Source organism: Sceloporus occidentalis, unplaced genomic scaffold (genome assembly GCF_023333645.1).
Source record: "Sceloporus occidentalis isolate IW3139 unplaced genomic scaffold, rSceOcc1.0.p SCAF_21, whole genome shotgun sequence".
NCBI lineage: Eukaryota > Metazoa > Chordata > Lepidosauria > Squamata > Phrynosomatidae > Sceloporus > Sceloporus occidentalis.
In genome coordinates this window covers 2,712,177-2,738,088 of record NW_028317001.1, presented here as the reverse complement: position 1 = coordinate 2,738,088, position 25,912 = coordinate 2,712,177, and the positions used below count along the sequence as shown (strand labels likewise).

Here is a 25,912-nt window from a genome sequence, read left to right as displayed (position 1 = left end):
TGCTTGGCTTCAGACGCCTGGGGTCCATGGTGGCACAGTTATTCAAGGTTGGTGGAACCCAGTAGTAGGATGAGACTATGAGGAACCACAAGGGCATGTGGAAGGTGCTCTCATTCGATGCCATAACTTTGGGACAGGTGGAGGTCCTCACACAGGTGGCCGAAGTGGGACAGGTGGACGAACCCCACATTCTTTACCCTGTTGCAAGGACTGGACTGTTTCATTGTACACCTTATCTTTTTATCTTATGGTCAAGTGTGCCTTTAGGCATGTGCCTGCATCCCACAGTGGTGCGAAGATGTCCAGATCCAGGCCGTTCTTTCTTCTAAAGCATCTTTAAAACTCTGTCAAGTTTCATCCTGGGTTATCTCCCATCAGCAAAAACTCTTCAGTCCTCCTAGTTCAGTGTTCGCAGCTCTGTCAGGCAGATGCTCTTGGGTCTCAAGAGGTGCAAGGCCTTCCCATCACTTGTGCCTCGCTGGAGATGGCTACGGGATTTAGCTGGGCAGTTCCTTTATCCAGACGCCGCACACTTTGCTACTAGTCTGATCCTTCCGGATAGTAGACCTTCTGGCGTGGGGTGTGGGTCCACACATACATGTTTAAATACAAACGGTGTCTCCTATCTGATGGAAAACTGGAGAAAGTCTTGTGACAAAGATCAGTTATTGCAAGGCCTTGATAACAAAACCCAACTCCTTCCTCCGCTTCTATGTTTTTCCCCCCTTAAAGCAAACAAACAAAGAGGCAGAAAGTAGCCAGCAATTTGCCCCCTTCTTACTAAGGGGCTTTCTGCACCCTTCAGTGCTACCTGGGGCCATGCCAGGACACCTGTCCCTGCCTGAGTCTCTCTCTTTCTCTCTCCTCTTCCAGCCCAGTTTCCCAATCCTTCCTTCCATTTATAGCTGCTATTGCAACCTCAGCCGGTCGGATCTCAGAGAGAGGCCCCTGGGGCGGCTGCTAAATCCCACACATACACACACACACCCTTCACAGTCTCATCCCTGTTTGCTGGAGCCTTCCTCCTCCTCTTCTTCTAGTGCGGTTGTGATCCAGACCTCTGTTTCAATGAAGACACCCCCCCCGTCTAGGAGGAGGGAGCAAAGCCTCAGCGACAGCAGTAGTCCTGGCACTGCGGAAAGTTTATTTGACTTTTAAAAAAACCCAACAGAGGTGGGGGGGAAAAGAAGAAAGAATGTGACGTAAAAACTTCTTAAAGAGCTCTTTGGCAGTAGATTATCTGGGAAATCGGACCATGTGAGAACCGGCCAACAAAAAGCCTCCCCTTCCGTGGCTGGTGGCCCAGAGTCTCCAAAGCCAAGGTAGGGTCCAGGTCAGAGAGAGGCAAGCGCGGATGCGAGGCTGGGTCAGAGGACCGCAAGGGAAAGCATCACAAGCCCAGGTACTTGCTTTCAATGTCTTTTTTCATCCCTTTCTTTTAATCAGATGTTTTCATCTTTTAATCGGATGTGGCAAAAACTCTCTTATAGGATGAGAAAGAGGAGAGTTTGTCCTTTCCAGCCAAAGCACTGACACTTCTCCCCTCTCCTCTTGCAACCTGGAACACAAAATCCAAAATCCGGCAAGAGTCGCGCCCAAATCCCTCTCCAGACAGACTGTGCATGCATGTATTTATGCGCACATTTCAACGAGACGCTTTTAAAAGGCTTTCTTCAATTAAACAGAACTCTTCTTTCCATCCCGTCGGTGCTGAAGAGGAGAGGGAAACATTCTCCCCAAACTCCAAGGAAGAGAAAAGATGATGCCAAAGATGGAATTTCATTTAGGGTTTTTTCTTTGAATAGTTAAGGAAGTGTGCCTTCCTTTTTGCTCCTTTTTGCTGATTTTACAGTTATTATTATTGTCTGTCTATACATGCTTCTTGTTTGCCGCCTCAGTTGTAAGTCTTGGTGATGAGAGACGGGGAGCGGTGCGTGTTTTGACAATATTCGGCGAGACGCTGTGGCGATTTTGCTTAGCTTGCCCGGTGAGCTGAAAGCACATTGTTTAAAGAAGTGAAAAACAGTGTACTTAAAGAGCGGGGAGAGAGACAAAAGGTTGTTATGTCTGTTTTATCCTGATCTTTTTCCCCTTTTCAGTGGTAGTAAGGATGCAATACTGTGCAAACTCAAGTGTTGTCCATTTATTTTGCATTTGTAGAGTTCTCTCACCTGAGAAAGTGAGAGCAATCTCTTTTCTTTCCATAAAGTAAACAGGAGGGAACTTTCTATCCAAGCGGATATTCTGGTTTACAGGTTCGAACTTGAATGAATGAGCTGGGATTTGGGGAGATGAGAGAAAGGAGTGAAATGTAAAATGCCGAAAGTTGTGAAACATGCAGTGAAATTGGGAATGATCAGGAGCATAGTTGCTGAAAACGGGGGGAAGATGGTTTTGGAATTGAACGGTGAGAACTGAACGGCATCTAGGCATGTGTTTAAATGGAAAGCAATACTTCTGGATGGTTATTCGTTTTACTGTGCCGTCAATGGATTTCAGATCTAGGCAAAGATTCTCACCAATCTCCGGGGGATTTCTAAAGTTTTAGATGGGAAGAGAGCACAAGGGAATGACTCTGTAGTTTGCTGCCATGATCCTCTCTTTGGAAAGATTATGACTGAGAAATCGAGGTGCATGTAGTTGTTTTGAACTTTCTTTGCCTTCTGTTACCGTTATGTTATATCTTCAAGTCAATGCTTACTTAAAGCGACCCTTTTCCAGGGTTTTTATGGCCAGATTTATCCAGACGGGTTTGCTGTTGCCGTCCTCTAAAGATGAGCGTGTGTGAATTGTCCAAGCTTCCCCAGTAGATTTCCACAGCTGAGCAGGGATTCGAACCCTGGACTTCCGGAGTCCTGGTGCAACGTTTACTGCACCGAGATGGCTTCAAAAATAGGGTCCTCTTGGCAAGATTTATTCAGGGAGGTTTGCCATTTTTAAGGCTGAAAGCGTGTGACTTGCCAAAGTCGGTGGGATTCGAACCCAGGTCTCCTGGAAGCCTAGTCTGTCAGTCAAACCATGACACCGTGTTGCCTCTAAAGACATGGGCTGTATCTGTAGAGTTTGTATCTGACTCTAAGACTGCTAACAATAGAGAAGTACATGTTCTCCCTGGGAGAAAAGGCTATTTTATTTTATATACATAGACATAGACATGTAGATATAGTCATTGATTTATTTTAGATCCTGCTTGGCTTCCAAAACTGACACTCAAGGTAGCTCACATCATATGTGTGTGAGTACTGAAAGTGAAGTTCTAGTCCGACACGCCGACCACTAGACGGCACCGATTTTTACAGGGGAAGTGCAACATATATTTAAAAAGAGCACTGCCATTCTTAGAGGCTTCCAGGAAAAGAGGATTCGCTTTTGTCCAAGGTAGTCTGGGGGCCGCAGGAGCATCCTTTGGGGGCCGCGGGTTGCCCACCTTTGTGGAGGATAATCCGTTCTGAATTATTCCATGGGACTTCTTCGCGCAGTCTAAAAAGTTCTTGCTTTTTTTTTGCAAAACAACCCGTTTCTAAGGCTCAGAACATGACCAAATCTGTTTGTTTGTGTTTGCAACGGAGGGACTTTGGACCCCCATCAAGAGCCCGTCTCCTCCGTCCCACCGGGCACAGTTTGAATATGGGAAATTGCCCGAAAAAAATTCCTTTGCCCCAGTCTGTCTGGGATTTCCAAGAATGCAGCCGGCAATAAATAGTGGCCAAGATATGCAAAGGACAATAAATAATAACCAATAACAATAAACAGGGATGGATAGGAAGCCTCCTTGGAAGGAGGAGAAGGAATGAAAGGTTTGTGCCGTACAACCGTTGGCTCACGCAACCTCTTGTCAAGCCGAGAAGAACTTTAAAAATGCCTTTGGCTGTTTTGCTTCTTCCTGGGGAGAGAAAGATGGGTCCCAATGGTGTTGAAAGAGGAAACTGCGTGCAGGGTTGGCTTCTAACCTTCACGCAGAAGGGCCTCTGGAAAGGGGACAGACCGGACAAATAAGACAGTCTTGACATCAGTTGCAAAAAGAGGTATGGAATTGGTTAACCGGTCCGATTTAGCCCCTGGAGGAAAGGCAGGTATGGCTATGAGGCAATGAAGGTCTTGCAAAATCTTTCTCTCCTCCAACATCTCCACAATCTCACAAAACCCCTGGTATCTCCAGTCAAAAGGAATCGGGCCTCACCGGGCCAAGATTCATGCAGATTTTCTTCTGCATGCTGCTGGATGGCAACATTCCTCACCATTGGCTGTACCAGCTCGGGTTGGTGGAAGTTATGCACTCTTCATCAGTCCCAGTTTGGCAGGGATAGTCCCAGTTAATCCTTTCAACTTCTTCAGCTGCTTTTAAAATGTCCTGGTTTCTCTCTCCTCCTTCCACCTTTCCCCTCTGTCCTTAGTTGGCTTCAGTTGCTGCAAAACTCAGTTAAAGTGCAATGGTAGGTTGCATCCAATTAATTCAGCAGCAGGGAAAGCAGGGGGCAGGATGTCCCCCTTCCCAGTAGACTCTGGCAAAAGCAAATGGCTGCATCCCCCTTCCAGCTTGTGGGGTTTCCTCATGGATAACTTTTGCCATCTTGACCACATGCTAGCTCCACTTGTGTAGCCCCTGAAAGCCCCCAAAGCCCTCCAAACCTGCCCCCATTTATTGAAAATAACTCTTATCAAGTAGCAAGCCCTCCAAATGCAAGAAAGGAATACCCCCCCCAGCCAAACGTAGATGATTTCTTTGTTTGACCAAAATGTTTATATCCAGCCCTACGCTCATAAGTCTCGGCAGGCCAGCCTGCAATAAAACCAATTTAAAAACTCAACAGTAAGAAAAACAATTCAGGAGCCTGCGAAAGGATTCAGCGAGTTAAAAAACGGGTCAACGAAGCAAGTGAATGAGTTAAAAAACACAACGTCCAGCCCACGTGATTTTACAGCTGGGGCTGTTTTAGTTTTACGATTTCCCTTGGGGGATTTAATGATCGTGGCAGAAAGAATAGGTAACCTATTTCATATTTCATCTCTACAGAGCGGCAGCTATGGAAAGTCTTGTCACGGGGATCAGTGGCGGCGGGTCAATCTCTACCACCTTCTTGCATCAGATTCAGGGGGTATAAAGTCCACCTGAGCTGCATCACTTTGGATACTCACCTGGCACCAAATCACATACACCCAAAGCAACCACCCATCTAACTACATACCCACTTTCCAACCAAATTGTGAAGTCAAGCCCAGTCTCGAGTTCCAGCGAGCTTCCAAAGATGCCCAGGTGTGTTGTTTTTCCCTGGGTGAAACCGAAAGCGGTCCTCCCTGCCCTTCTAGTGCCCATTGCCCGTCTCCGAGGATAGCACAGGTTGGATTGATGATTAACGGAGGTTTGACAATTGCAATATGCCAGGGGTGTGGAAGGCTTTTCCCCCTGTGGCTGGCATGGTGGAGGCACCTCAACAGTCCCAAGTGGCTAGGAATTTCAGGTAGGTCAGCCTTAGACAGGAGAGACTGGGGGACCTACCTTATTCATGCAATGTCTTAAGTCTAACATTCATTCTAGCAAACCTTCCAGGTGTGTTGGATTACAAATCTCATCCCTGCCAGCCAGCCGGAGCAGCAGCTTGGCATGCTGGTTGGGGTCGGTGGGAGTTGTAGTTCCAACCAGTCTAGAAGGCACTGAAAGGCTGATGTGTGTTAGGCTCTGTGGCACACACAGGTCCCGAAAGGCTCTCAAGGAACAATTTCAAATGAGAGTTTTAGAATCAAAATAAGAAAACAAATATTGTTATCAAGTTTTTGCCAACCTAGAGTGACCGTAAGGTGAAGCAGTTATGGGGTTTTCTTGGCAAGGTTTTAGGAGGCTGAGAGAGTGCAACCTGCCCACGGTCTCCCAGTGAGTTTCCATGGCAGGGCAAAGAGTCAAACCCTGGCTTCCCAGAGTCACAGCCCAACACTATACTTGGTCTGATTTATTATTGGTATCACAAAAATTCCTTTCTCTTCTTCCATCATGTAAGTCACTGTGTCCCGAGAGTCAATACATTTTGCTCTGCCATGTGTATGAGGATGGGTAATATTGAAAGAAAAGAGCAAGCTACTAGTCTTCATGATGCAGCAGGGAAAGAAAAGCCTGCAAAGACTTTTCTGCAGAGTTAAATCCGAAACGGATTCACCACCTGCCTGGCATCCCACTATGGATGTTATCAGAGTAAAAGAAATATTCTCGTGAGCGTTCCCGAATCTCTCCGTTTATTTTTACGAGTGTTTTCTGTTGACTTTAAAGCTATAAAGCTATGTCAAATAAAATGCTGAACAGCGAGTTAGGTCCACAGTTAAGGTAGGATAAGTCCGGTTTGGCCTCTGGTCCAGTTTGAAACCTGGGTACACAGCAGTACACCGACGGAGTTGGCAAAACAAGACTGTCTCTTGCTGATCACTCTAAATGCCTGTCCTTCAACTGCAAGTCCCAGAAGGCAGCCAGAGCAGTTAAAAGTGGAATAGAGGTGCTGTAAGGGTGCAGTGCAATAATCTAGTAAGAAAAGGCATTCTGCGCCAATTTGGATTATCTTTTTTTGGAGAGGAAGGATGACGGTAGCTTTGTTGCAGAAACAAGAGGACAAACTTGGGTCTTTCCTAGCAGCCGCCAAACTTGTAATTGGAAACGGATGGAAAACTGGGGAGGGGATCTGTTCCAGAAAGAGAGAGTTTTGTCATTATTAGCAGGAATTGGGATGGTTGGGGGGAGGCATGAGCCAGGCAGTTACACTCCCCAAGGAAATGGTTGCAAACGTTCACAAGGCAGGGCTGAGCCTAGGAATTAGGTCCCATTTTAACCGGCAGGTCTTACTTTGGAGTAGAGACATTTAGGATGTAAGAGGAACACTACTTTCCTAGGTGGCAATGGAAACCCACAGATGCATTGTTATTATGTGCCTTATGCTATGTGGATCTGGATTACAGCAGCCCTGTCCTAGAGGTTTATTCAGGGGGGTGTTTGCTTTTCTGTGCGGCTGAGAAAGTGGGACTTCCCCAAAGTCACCCAGGATTTTTTCCATGTCTGGAAAGGTCTCCCTGCATCCTAGTCCAATACTCAAAGCAATGTACTACATTGTCTCCAATATGACAACCCTCTCCACGTTTCTTCCAAGGAGGTTGGCCTTAGAGGTGGAAAGTGTGTGGCCTTCCTAGGGTTCCTCAGTTGCCATGGCCAAGCAGGAATCTGAACCCTAGTCTCCTGGAGTCCTAACCCAACTCTCAAAACCACTTGACCACACCAGCCCCACATCTGTAATTTAGAACTTACTTAACTGAGAGTTTGTTACTTTCTTCTATTACTGTTACGTTTTCCATTTCGCAGTCTTCTAGCGGTTACCATTTGGAACTTTGGACCATGAATGATTCAGATCCCTCTCAGTTTCTCTGCAAGGCACCTGTATGCATTGAGGCTGCTATATAATCAATAATAATTGTCATTCCCCCCCCCCCTTTTTCCCTCCTCAACTGGCAGGTAAAGTGGCATCGTACTCAAAGTCTGCTGTGCCCGTGAGCCGTTGAGGCTGGGCGTCGCACCAAGGACTCTGTGGCTGGACGGAGACCACTTGCCAATGGAAAGGGGTGCTGTCGCCATCACTGCCTTTTAACCACCGCCGGGATGGAGAAGCCAGCCCTGAGCCACGAGAGCCAGCCCCTCACATCTTCTCCGAAGGAGTCCTCGGACTGCACTGAGGAGGGGGACTGCGCGGGTAATGGACACCTAGGCAAGGATACCCAGAGGGCACTCCCGTTGGCAGAGGGGACAGACAAAGCCCACGTCGGCCAAGGGAACAAAGGGGCGGCGAGCCCCATCTCCAATGGGTTTTCAGGGGCTCAGAGCCCAAGCTCATTCAACATGGCTGGAGGCAACGAGGGGACCCCTTTGGCCACCCCAGTGGCCATGACCACCTTGACCACCAACAGCAACACCACCACCTCTATCCTGTGCGGGGCAGACGCTCAGCAGCAACTGGTGGAGGTGGGCGAAAGGGAGACCTGGAGCAAGAAAGTGGACTTTCTCCTCTCCGTCATCGGCTACGCCGTGGACCTGGGCAACGTCTGGCGCTTCCCTTACATCTGTTACCAAAATGGAGGAGGTGAGCGGACCTCCTGTGTATCAGCATGGGGATTCGAGAGGAGGGGACCTCTCTTCCGTCCATGGGAATCATCCGCCGTTCCTAATGCGAACTCAGGGCCATAGTCCACCTTAGTGTGTGACAGCATAAAAAGTTACAGAGGAATCCTGTACCACCTTTGAGGCTAAGTGAGAAAAAGCAATTTTGGACGACTCTAGGCCACTGCATCTGATGCGTCCACGAAAGCTTACGCTAGAAATTTCTTCCTCTCAGTTAGTCTCAAGGTGTCACAGGACTACAACTATTGCTTCTTCCTCCTCGTCTCCTCATCCTTCCAGGGACAGCCTTCCAGATGATGTTGGACTGGAAGTCCCAGTAGCTTCCCAGCCAGCATATCCAATGGTTGAAAGATACTGGGAGTCACGGCAGTATCTGGAGGGTTACACAATTCCCTCTCCTGTTCTAGAGTCAGAAGTAGGCCAAGCATGGCTTTCCAGATGATGTTGGACTGCAGTTCCCATATTCCCCAGCTATTGGCAAGGGATCTTGGGATTTGCAGTCCCCCTCACAAAGGGCCTTGCCAAACAAGATCTGCTTGTGAGTAAATCTTACCAGATTATCTAGCATTTCTGGTCTACCTAATGAGAGGACTCCCTTTTAATTCCAACTAATTGGGAGAAGAGCAATGCCTCGCAGGCGTGATGTAGCGTGAAAACAACTGATAGCAATGGATAGGTTGTTGGACTGACTTCCCATTCCTGAGGGTTCATTTCTTCCTTCCTGATTTTGCCATTCCTGTTTGTTCCTTGGAATCATGTTTAATGTTAGTCTTTTTGGCTCAGGGGCTTTCCTCCTCCCATACACGATCATGGCCATTTTCGGAGGCATCCCACTCTTCTACATGGAGCTGGCACTGGGGCAGTATCACCAGAATGGATGCATCTCAATATGGAGGAAAATTTGCCCCATTTTCAAAGGTAATTCTTAAGATTGACTGGATCTTTTGCAAGGTAGTTGGGCTCATGGGTCTCCATTGAAACACTCCTGGTACTTCCTCTGGTAGTTTCTCTCTCTGGTTGAAGGCAGAGAAATATGAAGCATATGAAGCTCAGACTTTTAAAATGAACAGTTACTCCAAACTGATAAACTTTGCGTGTAGTAAATCATCTGTCTCTTAAGGGCATGGATTTCCAAAATATGCAGTAGCATAATAAAGTGATAAGTTCGCCATTTGATACACTTCTGCCTATCCTTAGTTTTTTCCCTTAGTTCCTCTCCTCTCCATCTTGTGCTGGAGCTTCATGTGTGCCAAGGAGTCTTGGCATAACCACTAGTCTGATTCGTACATGTGTTAAATTTTTAATTCTGCCTCTCTTTCAAACATGACCCTCAGGACAGGTAACAAGAATGCCACATAGTTCAAAAACCAAATTTCAACGACAAAGCAATGGGGGAAAACAGCCAGTTAAACCACACGGACACAAAGGTCTAAGAGACACTCAGCATCCAAGCAGATGGTTGTTGTCGTATGCCTTCAAGTCTGTTTCCAAGTTATGGTGACCCTAAGGCAAACCTATGACAGGGAGGTTGGATGGGCATCTTTCAGGAGTGCTTCAGTTGTGGATTCCTGCCTGGCAGGGGGGTGGTTAGAGAGCCCTTGCGCTAAGACCCTCTGATTCTCCTTCCCCAGGAATCGGCTATGCCATCTGCATCATCGCCGTCTACGTGGCCTCATACTACAACACCATCATGGCCTGGGCCTTGTACTACCTCATCTCCTCCTTCACGGACGAGCTGCCCTGGACCAGCTGCACCAACCCTTGGAACACCAACAACTGCACCAACTATTTCTCCAACCGGAGCATCGCCTGGACCGCCAGCTCCATCTCCCCGGCAGAAGAATTTTATACGTAAGTGCATGTAAGTGGAGAGACGGCCGTGCCGGAAAAGAAGGGGAGGGAGGGAGGGAGAAGGAAAAAGAGGAGGGGGGTATCCTTGAGCCCCTTTGCTTCCTTTGTAAATGTGGTGTTGTTTTTAAAGGACCCTTACTGGTACATTTCTTCTGGTGGCCATGATGATATAAGTTCAGCCTTCGATTAAGGAACACACTCCCCTTGGAGTCCTGACTGGCACCAATATTGCAGCTTGTTCAGGCACCCAAGTAAAACCACGGTTTTCTATGAATGTTTTTGAGGCCTGTTTTAACTCAAAAACCCCTGAAACACTTGGCATGCACATTTTAATCCATTTTACATATTTGAATTCATTTGACCTCGCTTTTGAACTTGTTAATTTGCTTTTTAAAAAAGTGTTTTCAATTATATGCATTATTTTTATACTTCGTATTGTTTAAATTGCACACTTCTCCTTTAACTGTTTTGGTTCTCAGCTTGTTGGGTTTCCATGGCTGAGCAGAGATTCAAAGCCTGGTCTCCAGAGTCGTAGTCCACCATTCGGACCACTATACCACACTTGGACCCCTGGAGACTTAAGGCAAATGTGCCCTGTCTTTTCCCGCCTGCCATCCCTTTGGCACTGCCTGTCACCTCGAATTAGGCCACAAAGTCCCTGTTTTTTCTATTTCAGCCGGCACGTTCTTCAAGTGCACCGAGCCAAAGGGTTGGACAATCTGGGCGGCATCAGCTGGCAGCTCACCCTCTGCTTGCTCTTCATCTTCACCATTGTGTATTTCAGCATCTGGAAAGGGGTCAAAACATCTGGAAAGGTGAAGAGCGGGGCCAGCAGCTGGAGCAGAGAGCGGGGGGAGGATTTAATGCTGTATCTTGACTCTTGAGGCCGCCTTGATTTTTAGACATCAAAACAGTGGGAGGGATTAGCCATTCTGTTCTGCTGCTGCAAAAGTTTTGAATCCTTTAAGGTTCCTTGGAAGTCTTGGCCAGATATTAGTTGTTCAGGGTGCTGAAGTGTCTCCCCAATGGATATTCAACACCATGGAGAACTTTGTTATGTACTCCACTCCTGACATGGAAGCTTCTGACCACCGCTGATGCTGGCAAAGGGAGCTCTAGTCCCTCAAAGTTACATTTTCCAAGCGGTAGGCTTCCTGCCAAGATTACTGTCCAGTCTTTCCTTTCTCAATTGACTGGCCCTGGGTGAGTCAATGGCTCTGCCTCCCTTCCACCTGGTGGAAAAGGAGTTGGTGACGAATCTGTGAAGATAGTTTCACAACTGTGAGTCATCCTGCGATGCTTCGGCGCGCGGGGCCCCACGCCTACGTGGGTGAAGCGAACCCATAAAGAGCCAAGAAACAAAGACCACCCAATAAATGGTATTGGCTCTGCGAAAGCGAAAAGTTCTCAGAAGCCATATAAGCCTGGAGACCCATCGTTTGATGTTGCCAAACATCATTATGGATTCAAGGAGTGCCAGTTTTCTCAGTAGTACCAGGGATTTCTCCTCCGTCAAATCCTCAGCCAATGCCGTCTTAATTCCTTCTCCAAACAGGTTGTGTGGGTGACCGCCACGTTCCCTTACATCATCCTTTTCATCCTCCTAATACGAGGCGCAACCTTGCCCGGAGCCTGGAGGGGGGTACTCTACTACCTGAAGCCTGACTGGCAGAAACTTCTTGCCACAGAGGTAAGGGGAGAAAGAGGGAAAGCAGATGGGAGTCGTGAGTGTCGGCTTTTGTAAAGAGCCATGGCAGAAATGGGTAGACAGATAAACGGGGCGGACTGAGCAATGCCATTGAGACCAGTGCTTCTGATGTGAAGGACTGACAATTATTGTTTTCCAATAATAGTGCCAAGAACTGGCACTAAATATGTGCCCATTGCCTACAATCGATTCTGTCTTTCCTGGAAATAACTGCCAGGGACCACCACCAGTCAGGACACCACCATTTTGTGCAATGCTGCTCTAGGATGCACTGCACTGTAGAGCTGATGCAGACAGTCCTTTAAGTGCCATGTCTCTCTCCTGAAGAATCCTAGGATGTATAGTTTTGGGAAGCACCAGCACTCTTTTGGCAGAGAAGGCTAAAAGACCTTGTAAAACTATGCATCCCAGAATTCCATGGGATGGTGCAAGAGCACTTAAAAGTGGTGTCAGACTGCATTATTTCCAATCTAGAGGCGCCCTTAGACAGTCCCCACAAACATGCTCTTCTTGCACCTGCTGGCAATCTGTCCCAGTCACCATGTTCCCTTTTCAAAAACCGCACCTCTCTCCATCTTTTCTGAGTGTTTCCAAATGATTCTTCTATGGAAATGCGGCGGGTGTTGAGATCCAGTTCAATTGAGCCTTAACCACAGGAAACATTCGACCGTCCCCTTGGCACCCCCTCCCCTTCCAGCATTGCATATGAAAGTCTCAGATGCAAAAGGGGAAAGATCTCGGCGCTTTTAAGTAATAAATGCAGCAAATACCGAGATTATGGCTTCTAATATTGGCGAGCCGGCAGCCTAGCCGCTGATAGGAGAGAGTTCAATGAAGAGGAAATGAAGACACTCCGTTCCCTGATAAAGCCGCTTTTTCCAATCAGGCCCTGTTTTGCCTCCCTAAAAGTAATAAAGGGTGCTGGTATTGTATTGCGTGTATCTGAAGTGAGGAGAGGGCAGATTGCAATCACAGCAGCGTTGTCTCGCTGCCGCATGTCGGCTGCTGTGAGCAGAAAGACACACCGGGTTGGTCCTGTCTGAATCCAGAGAAGGTGGAGGAAAAAGACACTGGCGCGTTCCCAGGAAAGTACAAAACTCTTGACCCAGACGGTGGATCAGGAGAAGTCAAATTTCACGCCAGAGATTATTAGGAAAGGGACTCAGAATAAAATGGCATACGCTTCTTCCCAAAGTTGGAGCATTGCCTCCTACAGCCACAACTATGTACCTGTCCTTTTTACTTTTCCTATGATTTATTTTACTTCCCTGCAAAAATGGTTGTTGTTGTTGCTTTCCTTTCTGTTGTGTCGTTTTAGGTGTGGGTGGATGCCGCTGCCCAGATTTTCTTCTCCCTCGGTCCTGGCTTTGGGGTGCTCCTTGCCTTTGCGAGCTACAACAAGTTTCACAACAACTGCTACCAGTAAGCGCCATTGAGAAGGGCCAAGTGCCAGCCAAGCAAAACGCTCTGGCCAGGATTCAAACTGACAAATGCTCTCCAGGAGAGCAGAAACTATGCTGGGCTGCAGGTCATGGCGTGCCTATCGTCCAGATGGCACAATATGACATTCTCCTCTCCCTTCGTGAAGAGAAATTCAGGGGCACGTTTTCCTTTGGTTTTGTTTTTTGTGGGGTCTGAGGTCTGTTTGCACACGTATCAGAGAGCAAGCATGGTTTGAGTCCCCGCTTGGCCATGCAAACCCATAGGAGCACCTTGGACAAGACACACTCTCTCAGCCTCTGAGGGAGACAAAGGCAAACCCCCTTTGCCAAGAAACCTTGCCAAGAAAACCCTGTGATAGGAATGTCTTAGGGTTGCCAGAAATGTTTTGAAGGCACATAAGACAGCAACCACATGTGTATGTGGGTATTCTCTTCATGGGCTCTCCACAACCCCAACCTGTAAGACAGGCAGAAGCCTCTCTCAAGATGACAGAAAAGAAGGAAAAGGCCAAGCAGATCATTTTTTTTCCTTTAGAGCTTGATTCTATCTGTCCTCACATGCCTTTCTGGGATCTGCTTGGCCCTTTCTCTTCTTCTTTGTTCCAGACCAGGGGCAATAGGATACCCCCAGATTGGGCTAGGAGGAAGCACAGGATGGTTGTGTCTGGGAACATGTTCAGAGTCCATCTTGATTCTCACATGGCTTTTTATCCCAGGGACGCTCTGGTCACAAGCGCCGTCAACTGCATGACAAGTTTCATCTCCGGCTTTGTCATCTTCACTGTCCTTGGATACATGGCTGAGATGAGGAACGAAGAAGTCTCAGAAGTCGCCAAAGATACCGGTAAACTCTTCTGCTTATATTCTGCGTTTCCTGTGATGTTCTGGTGCCTCTAAGTCCATTGCTCCTTATCCAGGGTGGCAAAGGGCCCACCAACAATTCCCAACAGTCCTGGTCAGCAGAGCCAAGAGTAAGGAATGCTGGGAGCTGCTGTCCAACATTTTGCCCACTTTCAGTCTACATCAGTGCTTCCTAACCTATCTGATGCGGAGGACTGGCAAGGCTGTTTTTTGGCCAGGGACCAGCAACATATTTCTGCCCATTGACTAAGGCCCATGGAACGACTGGTGCAGCTTGGCTATGCTGAGCTTTGGAGAAGAGAAGGCTGAGAGATGGACATGCTAGAGCCATCTTTGTTGATTGGAGATGACCGGACCAATGAACATTGCTTAGTGATTGGGCCAGACCTTTACCTTGTATGATTCAAAGGCATAGCCATGTTAGTCTGGAAAATCAGGATGCAAAAGGATCTTGTAGCATCTTTGAGACTAGCAGAAAGAAACAAGTTGGTACCATGAGCTTTCGTAGACTTCAGCCAACTTCTTCCCATGCTGTTTTTGGAGTGGGAATCCAGAGACAGACCTATAGAAGTCACTTCTATAAGTGGGTGAGAACTTTAATTCAAATTGAAAACCTATGGATATGGAGATGTTTTGGCAAGGGCAATTGTAATGATGGTCGTTGGGTGACAAAGGCAGCCAGATAGCTGTAGCCTAGAGTAGGAGAATAATCATATGAATGGATATGGTTATTTACCTCTTATGGTTGGTGTTTGCCAGTAACAAAGCAGGGTCTTGGACCACTCACCTTTTGGCCTCAAGTCACAAAGCCAACAAGGTGTTTGAAGGGAGTGTGATTGATGGAGGACTGAAGGCTTGTCAAGATTAAATGCTGTGATATTTGACCCAACCCCACCCAGAGCCATACCGAGATAGCGATGTACTAAAATAGGGGTATACCGAGATAGCTTCGCACAAGGTGCCCATTAGGGTTGCTAAATCTGCTTCCTTCAGGCGTCCACCCTTCAGCGTTGGCTCTGGGCAATGCTTACATTGGCAAAGCGATTACTCCTGGACCCAAACTGAGTTACGTAAAGGTTTTGATCACCGTAACGCGCTCTTGAGCGGAGCTCCCTTTGAACGGTCTTCGGAAAACCTGCCGTCAGTCCAAAATGCGTCAGTCCGAGTTTGCAATTTATTGTACTTCAATTGTTTATTGTGTTTTGATGAGGCAAGCTACCCTGGGAATAGGTTCAAGGGTGGGGTACAAGTGCCCAAAATAGACTCAAAACTAAATTTGAACAAAAAGTTAGTGTGCAGTTCCATTATGAGGATGGCTGTGCCAGCTCCCAGTTCATTTCTGAGGAGAAATGAAAGTTCTGGTTATGATTAGACTTGGACCAGGTTCCTTGAAGACCTGCCCTATCTCACATCATCTTGTCTGTTCGTTCAGATCTTGGGAAGAAGTTAAGCAACCCGTTCCACTGCCATTAGAGGCACTGCTGGAACAACTTCTTGGTTGGGATGCAAAGGTTGCAGAACTCCATTCCCTGAGAGATCAGCTCAGCTCTTCCCCTATTAAGTTTTAGATCATGGCTTGGAAACATGCACTCCCAAATGTGATTAAACAGCAATGCCCATCTCCTCTGGACTGGTAGCTAGGGCAGCCACAATTACTTGTCCGCAAGCGTTGTCTTTGCATGCTAAACTAAATACAGACATTGTGGTTATGGTCAGTCTACCTAGTTTGTTATTAATATATTTCTTGGGTGGGAGGCAATGGTGACAAACGGCTTCTGAACAAATCTTGCCAAGAAAACCATAGGATAGGGTCACCAGCATGGTGCAGTGGTTGGACTGGGATTCAAGGAGAGCAGGGTTCAAATATCCACTCAGCTATGGAAACCCAGTGGGGGGACCTTGGGTGCAAGGCACACTCTCTCAGCCTCAGAGGAAGGCCCTGGCAAACCCCACCACCACCACCTTGAACAAATCCTGGCAAAGACTTCTTGGATGAGTGTCCATTAACCAAGTAGAGACAAAGCGTCCTGACTTCACAATCTCCTTGCCTCCATAGGACCCAGCCTCCTCTTCATCACGTACGCAGAGGCCATTGCAAACATGCCAGCCTCCACTTTCTTTGCCATTATTTTCTTCCTGATGCTGATCACTCTGGGGCTGGACAGTACGGTGAGCAACAACACCACAAGGCCACGCTGGCAGGGAAACTGGCCTAGATCTTTCCATAGGGTTTCCCTTAGTGTAACTCGCCGCAGGCAGAGTTAAGTGCTGATGGACTACACAACCCTCGTGTTGAGTGGCGACATTATGCAACTGGATTCACATGTGTATTGGCATCATCCATGCATGCACAACTCCATTTGTGCAAAATGAGTGCAGGATGATTAATTGATTAATTCATTACAATACTATCTAACATTTTCCCCAGAAGGGACATTAGCCAATTAAAGCAAAGAGAAGCAGCAGGGTGCAATGGTTTGAGTGTTGGACTGTGACTCTGGCGATCAGGGTTCGAATCCCCACTCACCCATGGAAACCCAAGCCACACTGTTGGAGCCTCAGAGAAAGGGAAAGACAACCCCTCTCTGAACAAGTCTTGCCATGAAACCCTGCAATTGGTTCTCCTTAGGGTTGCTGTAAGTGGGAGGCGACTTGAAGGCACATAATGACAACTCCAAACCATCCCTCGGATCAGTTCAGGTCCTTTTACAAACTCTACATACAAACACTGGGGCGGGTGGATAGCCACCTGTCCTCCGTTAACTCCTCACTGTGCTTTTTACAGTTTGCAGGCCTGGAGGGGGTGATCACTGCCATCGTGGATGAATTCCCACACATCTGGAGCAAGCGCCGGGAACTGCTGGTCCTGGGTTTCATTATGCTCTGCTTCATGGGCGCACTCTCCACGCTGACATTCGTGAGTAGCTCAACGTTTCAGGACCAAAAGGTCCACAGAAATGGGTAGGAGGAAGAGTCAGAGATCTGGCCTCCAGAATCCTTTCCAAGCTCTGTCATATTTATTCTTAGCCTTGGGTTTTTTGGACTTACCCCCATCTCACTCACTTGAAGCACAGCGCCAGGTATGACAAGGCTGTGGCTTTGAAGGGGAAGCAATGGCTCTTTCTTCAGTCTTAGCTCTGTGGCTTGGTGGGAGTGTATCTCTTTTGCCTGCAAAGTGTCTTAGGTTCAGATCCTGGTATTTCCAGTTAGAGCTTCTGTCTGATATCTCAGACAGTTGCTGCCAGCCTGTGCAGGGGTTAGGTCAATGGCTCTCAACCTCTGGCACACATGCTTGGGACAGGAGAGTTCATTGCTTTTGCATATTTTTGGTGATATTTCACACTCATGTATGTTTTTGTGTGGAAAAAATTGTTTCTGCAAACTCCCACTTCCCAACTCAGAACATTTTTGTGCCGAAAACAGTCCGTTTCGTGCAATACACTACTTTTCTGACAAAACAACTTGCACTTTACCTGCACCATTTGCAGGTTTGGGCACAAATGAAGGTTCCCCAAAATGAAAAGGTTCCCCAAATTTGAAAATGTCCATGAGGGTGGCGGTTTTATTTTCTCAAGACAGAGAAAATCCGTAAGTGTTCTGTGCTTCCCTCGCTGCTCCTGCGATACCAACAGGCTGGATCAGACGCCAGGCTTGGAAGCAGGCGGACAAGTATCTGATAGGGAGACATTGTACGGAAACCAGTAATGAGAAATCTCTGGAAAACAACGTATTCTGGATTGTTTTTTTATCAGTAATCCTTCCTTGCTCTGGGCAGCTTCCTGTCCATGAGGCGTCCAGCTCCAGCTAGCAGTCCAACTCCCTTCCCTCTGGACCAGTCTGAAAAAGATTTAAAAATGAGGTTTTTCCCTTCCCCTTTTCTCTAAGTCATGGGGACACACCTCCAGGACTTTCCCACCAAGGAAAGGAATAGAGAGGCACCGGTCCTCTGAGGTTATCACATTCAAAGCCTCCCCTTTGCATCATTGTGTGAGGCAGGCAAAGGGATGTTAAAGATAGGGGTCAGCAGCGCCACTGTTGACGTTGCAGGATGTCTCCGGCTTCTTTGCACTTTCCTATATCCTGAAGGAGCCATGGACTACCCTTTTGGGGACTGGAAGCAAACCTGTCATTTCCAACAATCTCTCACTCTTTTCTCACCCCTGCAGGGTGGTGCCTACGTGGTGAAGCTGTTTGAGGAGTACGCCACGGGCCCAGCGCTGATAGCCGTCGTGTTTCTGGAATCCATCGCGGTGTCTTGGTTCTACGGTGAGTTTAATCCTGTCGCTGGCATCCTGCTCAGTAGTTACGAAATTGAAAGCTGTATCGTAAGCTCGGAGGTCTCTCATTCACAAGGATAGAATTTAGAGGCATAGCCGTGTTAGTCTGGAATATCAGCATGCAAAGGGATATTGAAGCACCTTTGATACTATGTGAAAGCACAGAATCATAGAATCGTAGAAAAACGCCCAATGAGAAGATATTGCCTTGGACCCAATCTCATGTTGTCTTTACAGGTGTGGCCCAGTTTTCCAGAGATGTGAAAGAGATGCTTGGATTCAGCCCTGGGTGGTACTGGAGAATCTGCTGGGTTGCCATCAGCCCAATTTTCCTCCTGGTGAGTGTCCTTCTCTAGCCACAGCATAAAACCAGGGAGAGCCTCCTTTCCAGTCTGTTGGCACAGTATTTTCATTTGAAAGTTGACATGCCCTTCCATGAGACACAACATGTAAGAAAACACTACGCAGTCAGGTGCTTCAGAGTGTTAGGACTGATGTAAATAAACCCTGTCAATGGGGTAGCTTTAAGAGGAACAAAACTGTCACATGGGGTACATCTACACTGTAGAAATCATGCAGTTTGACACCGCTTTAAATGCAGTAGCTCCATCCTATGGCCTGCTCTAGATGGAACTAGTAAGGTTCCGAAAGGGCGATGGATGGGAAGAAAGCGGGAAAGAAAGGTACCAAGTGATGGTTTTAGTAAACACCCAGTCATATTTTTACAAAACTCGATGGAAGAACAGCAGAAGCCACTATGTCAAAGCCTTTTCTAGAGTAACTAAACAAAAGCTGCAGCTCCCAGACCTTAAATTAGCTCTGTCTGCTTTTGACAGTGTAGTTAACACTCAGCACACTGAGCAAGGAAGGACTCGGAAATGAAGGCCCACCTGATGGTTCTGAAAACCTCTTGCGAAGATGATGAATGTGTGTTTAGCAAATTTCCATTTTATTACCAGGGGACGGGGAAGGGAGAGATAGAAATGATGTTTCACAGCATCAATCACTCATATACGTACACGCAGCCGCACTTTATGAGCCTGAGGCAATGAAATGAAATGGAAAGCAAATACGCCTAGGTACTATACTTGCTAGGCAGGTGTGAAGAGCTGAGAGAAACAAGAGGTCAGGGCCAGCATTTTGTGGGGCTGCTATGGGTCATCTTAGCGTAACCGTAAGTGGGAAATGGATGCTGGTACAATCCCAATAGACTACCCCTTCAGGAGCATCCCAGTCAAAACCTGAGATTTAGTGCCCCTGGTGATACCATTCAGCATTAGGCATTAAGTCCCAACCCTATTTGCTCATAACTTGTTATTAGAACACAGAGAGGGGAGTATATATGTTTTTTCTGGCTGGAAATGAAGAGAAAAATCTGAGCTGGAGGGTCTGTTCCCAGATCAAGATGAAATGAAGGAATTATTCCTCACAGCCTACATAGAGAGAGGGGATAAGCAACGTTTTTTCTAGCCAGAAGGTAGATGTAGAGCCAAATGGAGGGTGAGTTCTGGTGCCACAATGGCCAGAACAAAAGGAAGAAGCTAAATAAGTAAATCCGTAGACAATCTTCCTGGATAATCTTTTGAGGTTTCAGCAAGAAATCAACGAAACCTTGCAAACTGTAGCAAGCTGGTATTCTATAAGCCAAGGTGGAGATCTGCATACACTGCTTTCCTCTTGCCTGGAGCCCACCAGTCTGCCTAGAGTTGACCCATGAAAACTGGCCATTAGGGTCAGGCCCTGAGGATGCACAGCACTCAACTTGCAAAGACAAGGCACAGAGGAACATGCAGTCTGCACAACTCCGCTTCCTCCTCTCTGTAGAATACGTCCGTTGCACAACGGTTACTTCTGTATGTGCAGTGTGACTTAAACATGTGCATGTCCCTAAGAGAATTCTGGCCAATGGGTTTTATATACATTCTCGTTCCTAGTTCAGTCTTGATGTGGATTTTATGTCAGTTTGAAGGTTTCTTTCCCCCCCCCCCCAGGTCCAGGAGATAGCTCATCACTCATGCCCAAATTTTACCTAGCCTTGTGAAGGTCTGGCACCCAAAGAGTCTTTGTTGACACATGACAAATGAATCAACTGCGCACTGATAAAGCTGTCTTCTATGTCATTATTTTTTACAGTTTGTATTCGGTGTGTTAGCTTTTCATTAAGCCAGTACAAAAGCATATTTAGCTAAGGAGATATGGTCCTTCGAAGTCACCTGTCATGTTATGGTGACCCATGAAATTCGTAGGGGTTTTTTTAGGCCAGTAATCCTCAGAGGTGGTTTGGCCAGTTTCTTCCTCTAAAATATTGCCTATGGCACCCAGGATTCGTTGGCGGTCCCTTCTGGACTTGGGAAATGGTCTTCTTTTTGTACTCCCACTACCAGGATTCTGGGAGCACCAGTTCAAAAAGGCACCTTTTTCTTGTGCTCTGGTAGTCTTCTGTCCCAAGCCGGCTTCCTTGCTCTCCAGCTACTGCTTCTTCACCTAAGCCCCAATCCCTGTCAACTAACATTTCGGTCTTTCTCCAGTTTATCATCTGCAGCTTCATGTCCAGTGCGCCAGAGCTTCGCCTCTTCGATTACGTTTATCCCTTCTGGACCATGGTGTTGGGTTACTGCATCGGGATATCATCTTTTATCTGCGTCCCTGCCTACATGGTTTATCGTTTGGCAACTACGCCGGGAACAGTTAAAGAGGTAGATCATCCCAGCGGGTTCTTGGTCCGAGGAAATGTGGGCTGGGCTGGGGGAGCCCAAAGGAATCCCACCTCTTTCTCATCTTTGCTGAATGGGTGGATGGGTCGCTGTAACATTTAGGTACCGTCATGGTTTAATGACAGAGCTTCCTATTCAGTGGAGGATCCCAAATGAAAGAGGAAACATATTCAGGGCTAGCTGTCTTGGCCATACAGCAAAATACAGTAAGAGAGACCTGCCAGATGTAAACAGAACATGCGGTGCTAAGAGGAGGCAAGGTTTCTTCTGCTTTTCCCCCCTTAAAGGAATAAGATGTGGGTTTGAGGGTGGCATAGGTAAAAGGTCCACACTTGTAGCCTAAGGGGAAAACAGAAGTTTTATAGATCCAGAGCTATTCCTGCATTGCTCCGTCCCCTGGGCCTACTACTGCTATTCATCCACGGAGAGACCACTATTAGTGGCAGAGTAATACCCATAAAGCTTTCGGTGGGAGTAACAGGGTTCTCTCAGGTAGATTTTGAGCAGACGTTCCTCACTTGGTGGCCAAGCATCTCTTCCTTATCCTGGCCCATCTTGGATGAAAGTGTTGGGATAGTCTGTAAGCCATGATCAAATATATTTGGCTACTTGCTTCAGGTCTCTTAAGGTTAAGGTCAGTTTCCATCTTAATCTTCATAGCTCATGCGCTAGCTCCCTTATCAGGCTCTTCCTAATCCCTTCACTAATTGCTCAGAAGCGGTCCTATTTAATTGAGCAATTAGCTCTCCTCTTTAAAGTTCCACTTAAATGCTGACTTCTAACCCATCCCAACAATGTTATTGTTGGTTGAGGAACAGTCTGAGCAGGTTTGAAAAGATTTCTCAGGGTCGAGAGCTAACAATAATGTTGAGTCCTTCCCGGTCCACTGTGGATGCTCTGCCTTGTCCTATGGTTTTCCTCCTCTGTAAGGGTTGGCTTTCAGTAAAAAGGTCTCTGTGTGTGTATGAGAGAGCTGCAACTCTGGAAAATGTGCATACAGGATACTGGCCAATGTCTTTGACTGTGTTGGAGCCCATCCTGGGAGAAAGGTGGGGTATAAATTCAATAAATAAATGAATATCCTTGGAGAAATAGCTGGCCCGTCGTCCCACTAACGCACATCTTTTTTCTCCTCCTCAGCGTATTCTGAAAAGCATCACGCCAGAAACAGCCACGGAGATTCCCTTTGGCGACATCCGTATGAACGCTGTTTAAGTAGCCATTTTGATTTCGGTGGATGTGGGGAGAGGCGGGGGAAGGAGGCGGCGCTGGCTCCTCCACTCTCATTGCTTTTTAATCCAAGGAACTGAGAGTTTCCACCCAGAAGCGTGTTCGTTGTGATGGGAGGCAGAAATGTGCCAGCCAAGGTTTTAGGCCTCCACGGATTTCCACAAGAGGGGCAACGCTCCTAGGCACTAGAGACTCTTTTTTGAGTTCGTATTACTGCACTGGTTTTGTTTTCGGAAGCATGAAGACGTTAAGACGCGCGAGTGCAAACTAGTACTCGGAACTATATATCACGGGCCCGGGGCCACCTGAATCCACGCATGGTTTATTCAGGCCTTATTCAGGCAACTGCTGCAAGTTAGAATTGTATTTAAACCCATCTCTCTGTGCCAAATTATGTTTTAATCCTCTCGCCGTGTGACCCTCTGTAACAGAACCCTGTTGTATTTTGCTTCTAAAGATCTCCCAATATTCAACTAAGCTGAAGTAACACAGGAACAACCTAACCAGTAGCGCTAGCTGTGCCTCATCCAAGTAATAGGAAGTTTTGCTGCTTTGAAGGGCCAACCTGAATCTTGCAAGAGCAAAGAGGCCCCAAAAGCTCAGACCGTAAGGGTTGGCTGTACTTGATCTTAAGGTTCACACACTGCGATGCCATTTGAGGTTGCTAAAGACGGGAAGGAAATTTGAATCTTTGGATATCCCAGTTGTAGCTAGAAAACTAGCTTGTGAGAAAAGGGAAAACACACCTCCTCTCTTGGACATGTCATCTTTGGCTAGGATTTTTCTTTATCTATCAGACTCTGTCCACAGTCCACTGTTGTAAATCTAGCCGAGCTGCCCCACATAATCCTGCATGTACATCACCTCTAAGAGTGGGCTCAAATCTAGTTAAGATGGTGAAGCCACCGAGTGGGGAAACATGTGGCTGGTATAGGGGCAAAATGCCACTTGACCACCTCCTTCCTCACTCCAGGTTGCAAGAAGTTTCAGGAGCCAGGCAACTTGCAGTCTCCCCTGATGTAGCTTCATTCTCTCAGCCGCTCCGCTGCCCACAGCTCCAAACACTGCATATATTCAGCACAACAGTTCCTTTCCTGCCCACGGTATGTAGGCATTTCCCTTGCGCTTTCAACATCAGGGGCCACATCGGCATGGCGTTTCTTCCAGCGGCCTGAAGCATTCATGGAGCATATCTCCCACATGGCAGTGTTAGCCACACCCCGAGGAATGATTCTCAAAGATGTCTTGAACTGATGCTTTTATGTCGGGTGGGTTGTTGTGTATGCTTCTTTTTCCTTCTTCCCCGTTAACTTAAATCTTGTGGAAAGATGCCAATCATAACCATATTCCACTGCCAGTGTGTTCGAGAAGACCCAGATGAAGGACCAGTCAGGCTGCTGTGTTGTCCCAGTTGAGTATACTGGTGCCAGCAGACTGGTTTGCAAAGGGGTAGGAGTGTCACCTCTTGCCACTGCGTTGAAGACGGAAACAGCGGAAAACTCACATACGTTTCTGTTTATTAAGTGCTTTTCCCATCCATGGTACCATGTTGAACACGCAGGCTGCCTACCTCTTAGTAAGTTGGGAAAGTGACTACTGGAGGATCAAGTACTTCTGTTCCTGTGCCAATCTATCACTGGCAGGTTTGTGTGTTCACTGCGATAGTTTCTTAATGGATGATCCGGGAGTGATAACCCAGAGGTACAGTGTGCTCGCCACAAGGATAGCAGTGCCACAGCTCCGTTGTGCTTTTTATAAGCTTTACATTTTGAAAGTACACGCTTGTGGGAGCCATTAGGGCACCGCGTGTGTGCATACATGCATGTCTCTACTCCTGCTGAGAAACAAGTTATGTAACTACCCAGCCAACTGGGCCACACGAAACCTACCTAGTGCATAAAATGCTCAGATTAGAATTTATTAGGCCCTTTGCCAGACGCCGCTGTTCTAAACACACTTATCCACAGAGCCATACGCGTGCCAAAGAAAACAGGAGTTAAACCATTTCTGCCCTAGGAGCATGGCCCTCCGAGAATTTTTCCTGTCCAGGCCCCACCAAAGTTAATGGAGGCTTTTGCAAAGGGTTAGTTTGAGAACTCACTAGGGCAACTGCTCCGCTTCCTCTCTGAACTGGGACCATGGTTATCTTGTTTGTTTGTTTGTTTTTTGTACAGAGAAATTAAAACTGGAGTTTTATTTTACAAAACTGAAATATCCCTCTCTAATGTATACAAGAGGCACCTATATTAAATTTATGTTGCTGCTTCTGCTATGGAATGTCCCAAGCTGGGTTGTAAGTGATCAGTATGTGCCTTGCGACGTAAGCTATTGTTGTAATTAAATTTAATATCGTAATAAAAGAGCAGCTGTATCCCCCCTAGCCGTCTGGTGGGAAATAATTTAATAAGGTTAGATGACACTTGACTGACTGACCTAGATCTTTCTGGTTTTTGAATGCCTGCTTGGTGAGACTGTGACTTCCAAATAACTGTGCATTTGTTACTCAAGGAATATAGGCAGAGCCACCTGCCATGCCTATCCAAAATGCTAGAAAACTGTGATCAAAACCTGGCTGTAAACAATAATGTAGAGCAGTGCTTTGCTCAGAACAATGATCCATGGACTAGTGCTAGTCCATGAGGCACTGGTTGCAAGTCCAGGAAAGAAAGTTGTAGTCAATGGGTATAAATATGGTGCAGGTCCCTGGCAGAAAGACCTTCCACCTCAGAAAGCTTAAAAAGCACTTGGCCTAAACAGGCATCCGCCTTTCTGTTGTGTAAGATTCAAGACATATGCAAAGAAGCTGAGCGCTGAAAACAGCACAAATGCTTGTCATGTCTCCCCAACTGAACCCATGGAGCCCTTTCCCCACTCCCTGAAATACCACTACAATTGGGCAACATGCAGCTAATAGTCAGGGAAATGCTGACCCCTTCCCTCTTCTTGAATCTGTAGCATCTCTCCTCCTCATGCCTCTGCTGCTTTGTATTGCTCAGTCATTTCCTATGGGTCCAGGGCAGACCAGCCTGCTTCCTTAGGATACTGCGCCAGGGCTATAGCTAGAAGGTCACGGCCAACAGCCCTGGCGCCACAAGAGCCACACTGTAGGCGGTCTTTGCTTCACTGAGTAGGTTGGAATATTTTACACACACACACACACACACACACACACACACCTCTTGCCTTTTCCCCAGTTTATCATTCAAGGTGGCTTGCAAGAGTAAAAACAAATTCAGATAAATACTCAAGTTAAGAACCTTAGGCCAAAGCCAACTGTTAATCCCAACCAGTGTAGACCCGCTTAAGTCAAATGCATAAATGCCGTCTTACTATGTTCATTTTGACTGAATTTGCTGGAGCAAATCATTTGATCTAATCAGGCGAGTACTGCGACAGAGATAAATTTTGATTTCCGAGGGCATTTATCTAAGACTCTGTTGATTGCGATAAAGGAGGAGGAAGACCACATATTCTCCGGCACTTCTGTTTGCTTCTCTCCTGATTTACACAGGCCAACCACATTCACCAAACACTCGCACCAGACCCTCAGCCAGGATTCCTATCTCAATTCCATAGTTTGGAGCAGATATGAGGAAGGGAGTGGGAAACAGTATGTCAGGCTTGTGGGTTTCCACAGGGCCACATCTAGTCACCTGGTCATTTATGTCCTAGCTTCTTCTCTCATT

General features: G+C 47.0%; 1 protein-coding gene across 1 annotated transcript; it reads left to right on the top strand.

Moving 5' to 3' along the window:
• The first annotated feature begins 1,246 nt into the window (after nucleotides 1-1,246).
• On the top strand, nucleotides 1,247-24,597 carry SLC6A4 (solute carrier family 6 member 4). Its single transcript, XM_089484115.1, has 14 exons — nucleotides 1,247-1,402; nucleotides 7,484-8,105; nucleotides 8,927-9,061; nucleotides 9,775-9,994; nucleotides 10,671-10,809; nucleotides 11,550-11,684; nucleotides 13,021-13,124; nucleotides 13,861-13,988; nucleotides 16,062-16,174; nucleotides 16,791-16,922; nucleotides 18,172-18,271; nucleotides 18,520-18,620; nucleotides 20,811-20,978; nucleotides 22,137-24,597. Exons 2-14 carry the CDS (start codon nucleotides 7,628-7,630, stop codon nucleotides 22,209-22,211), a joined length of 2,028 nt encoding a protein of 675 aa, XP_089340241.1. The 5' UTR covers nucleotides 1,247-1,402; nucleotides 7,484-7,627; the 3' UTR covers nucleotides 22,212-24,597.
• Nucleotides 24,598-25,912: the final 1,315 nt, after the last annotated feature.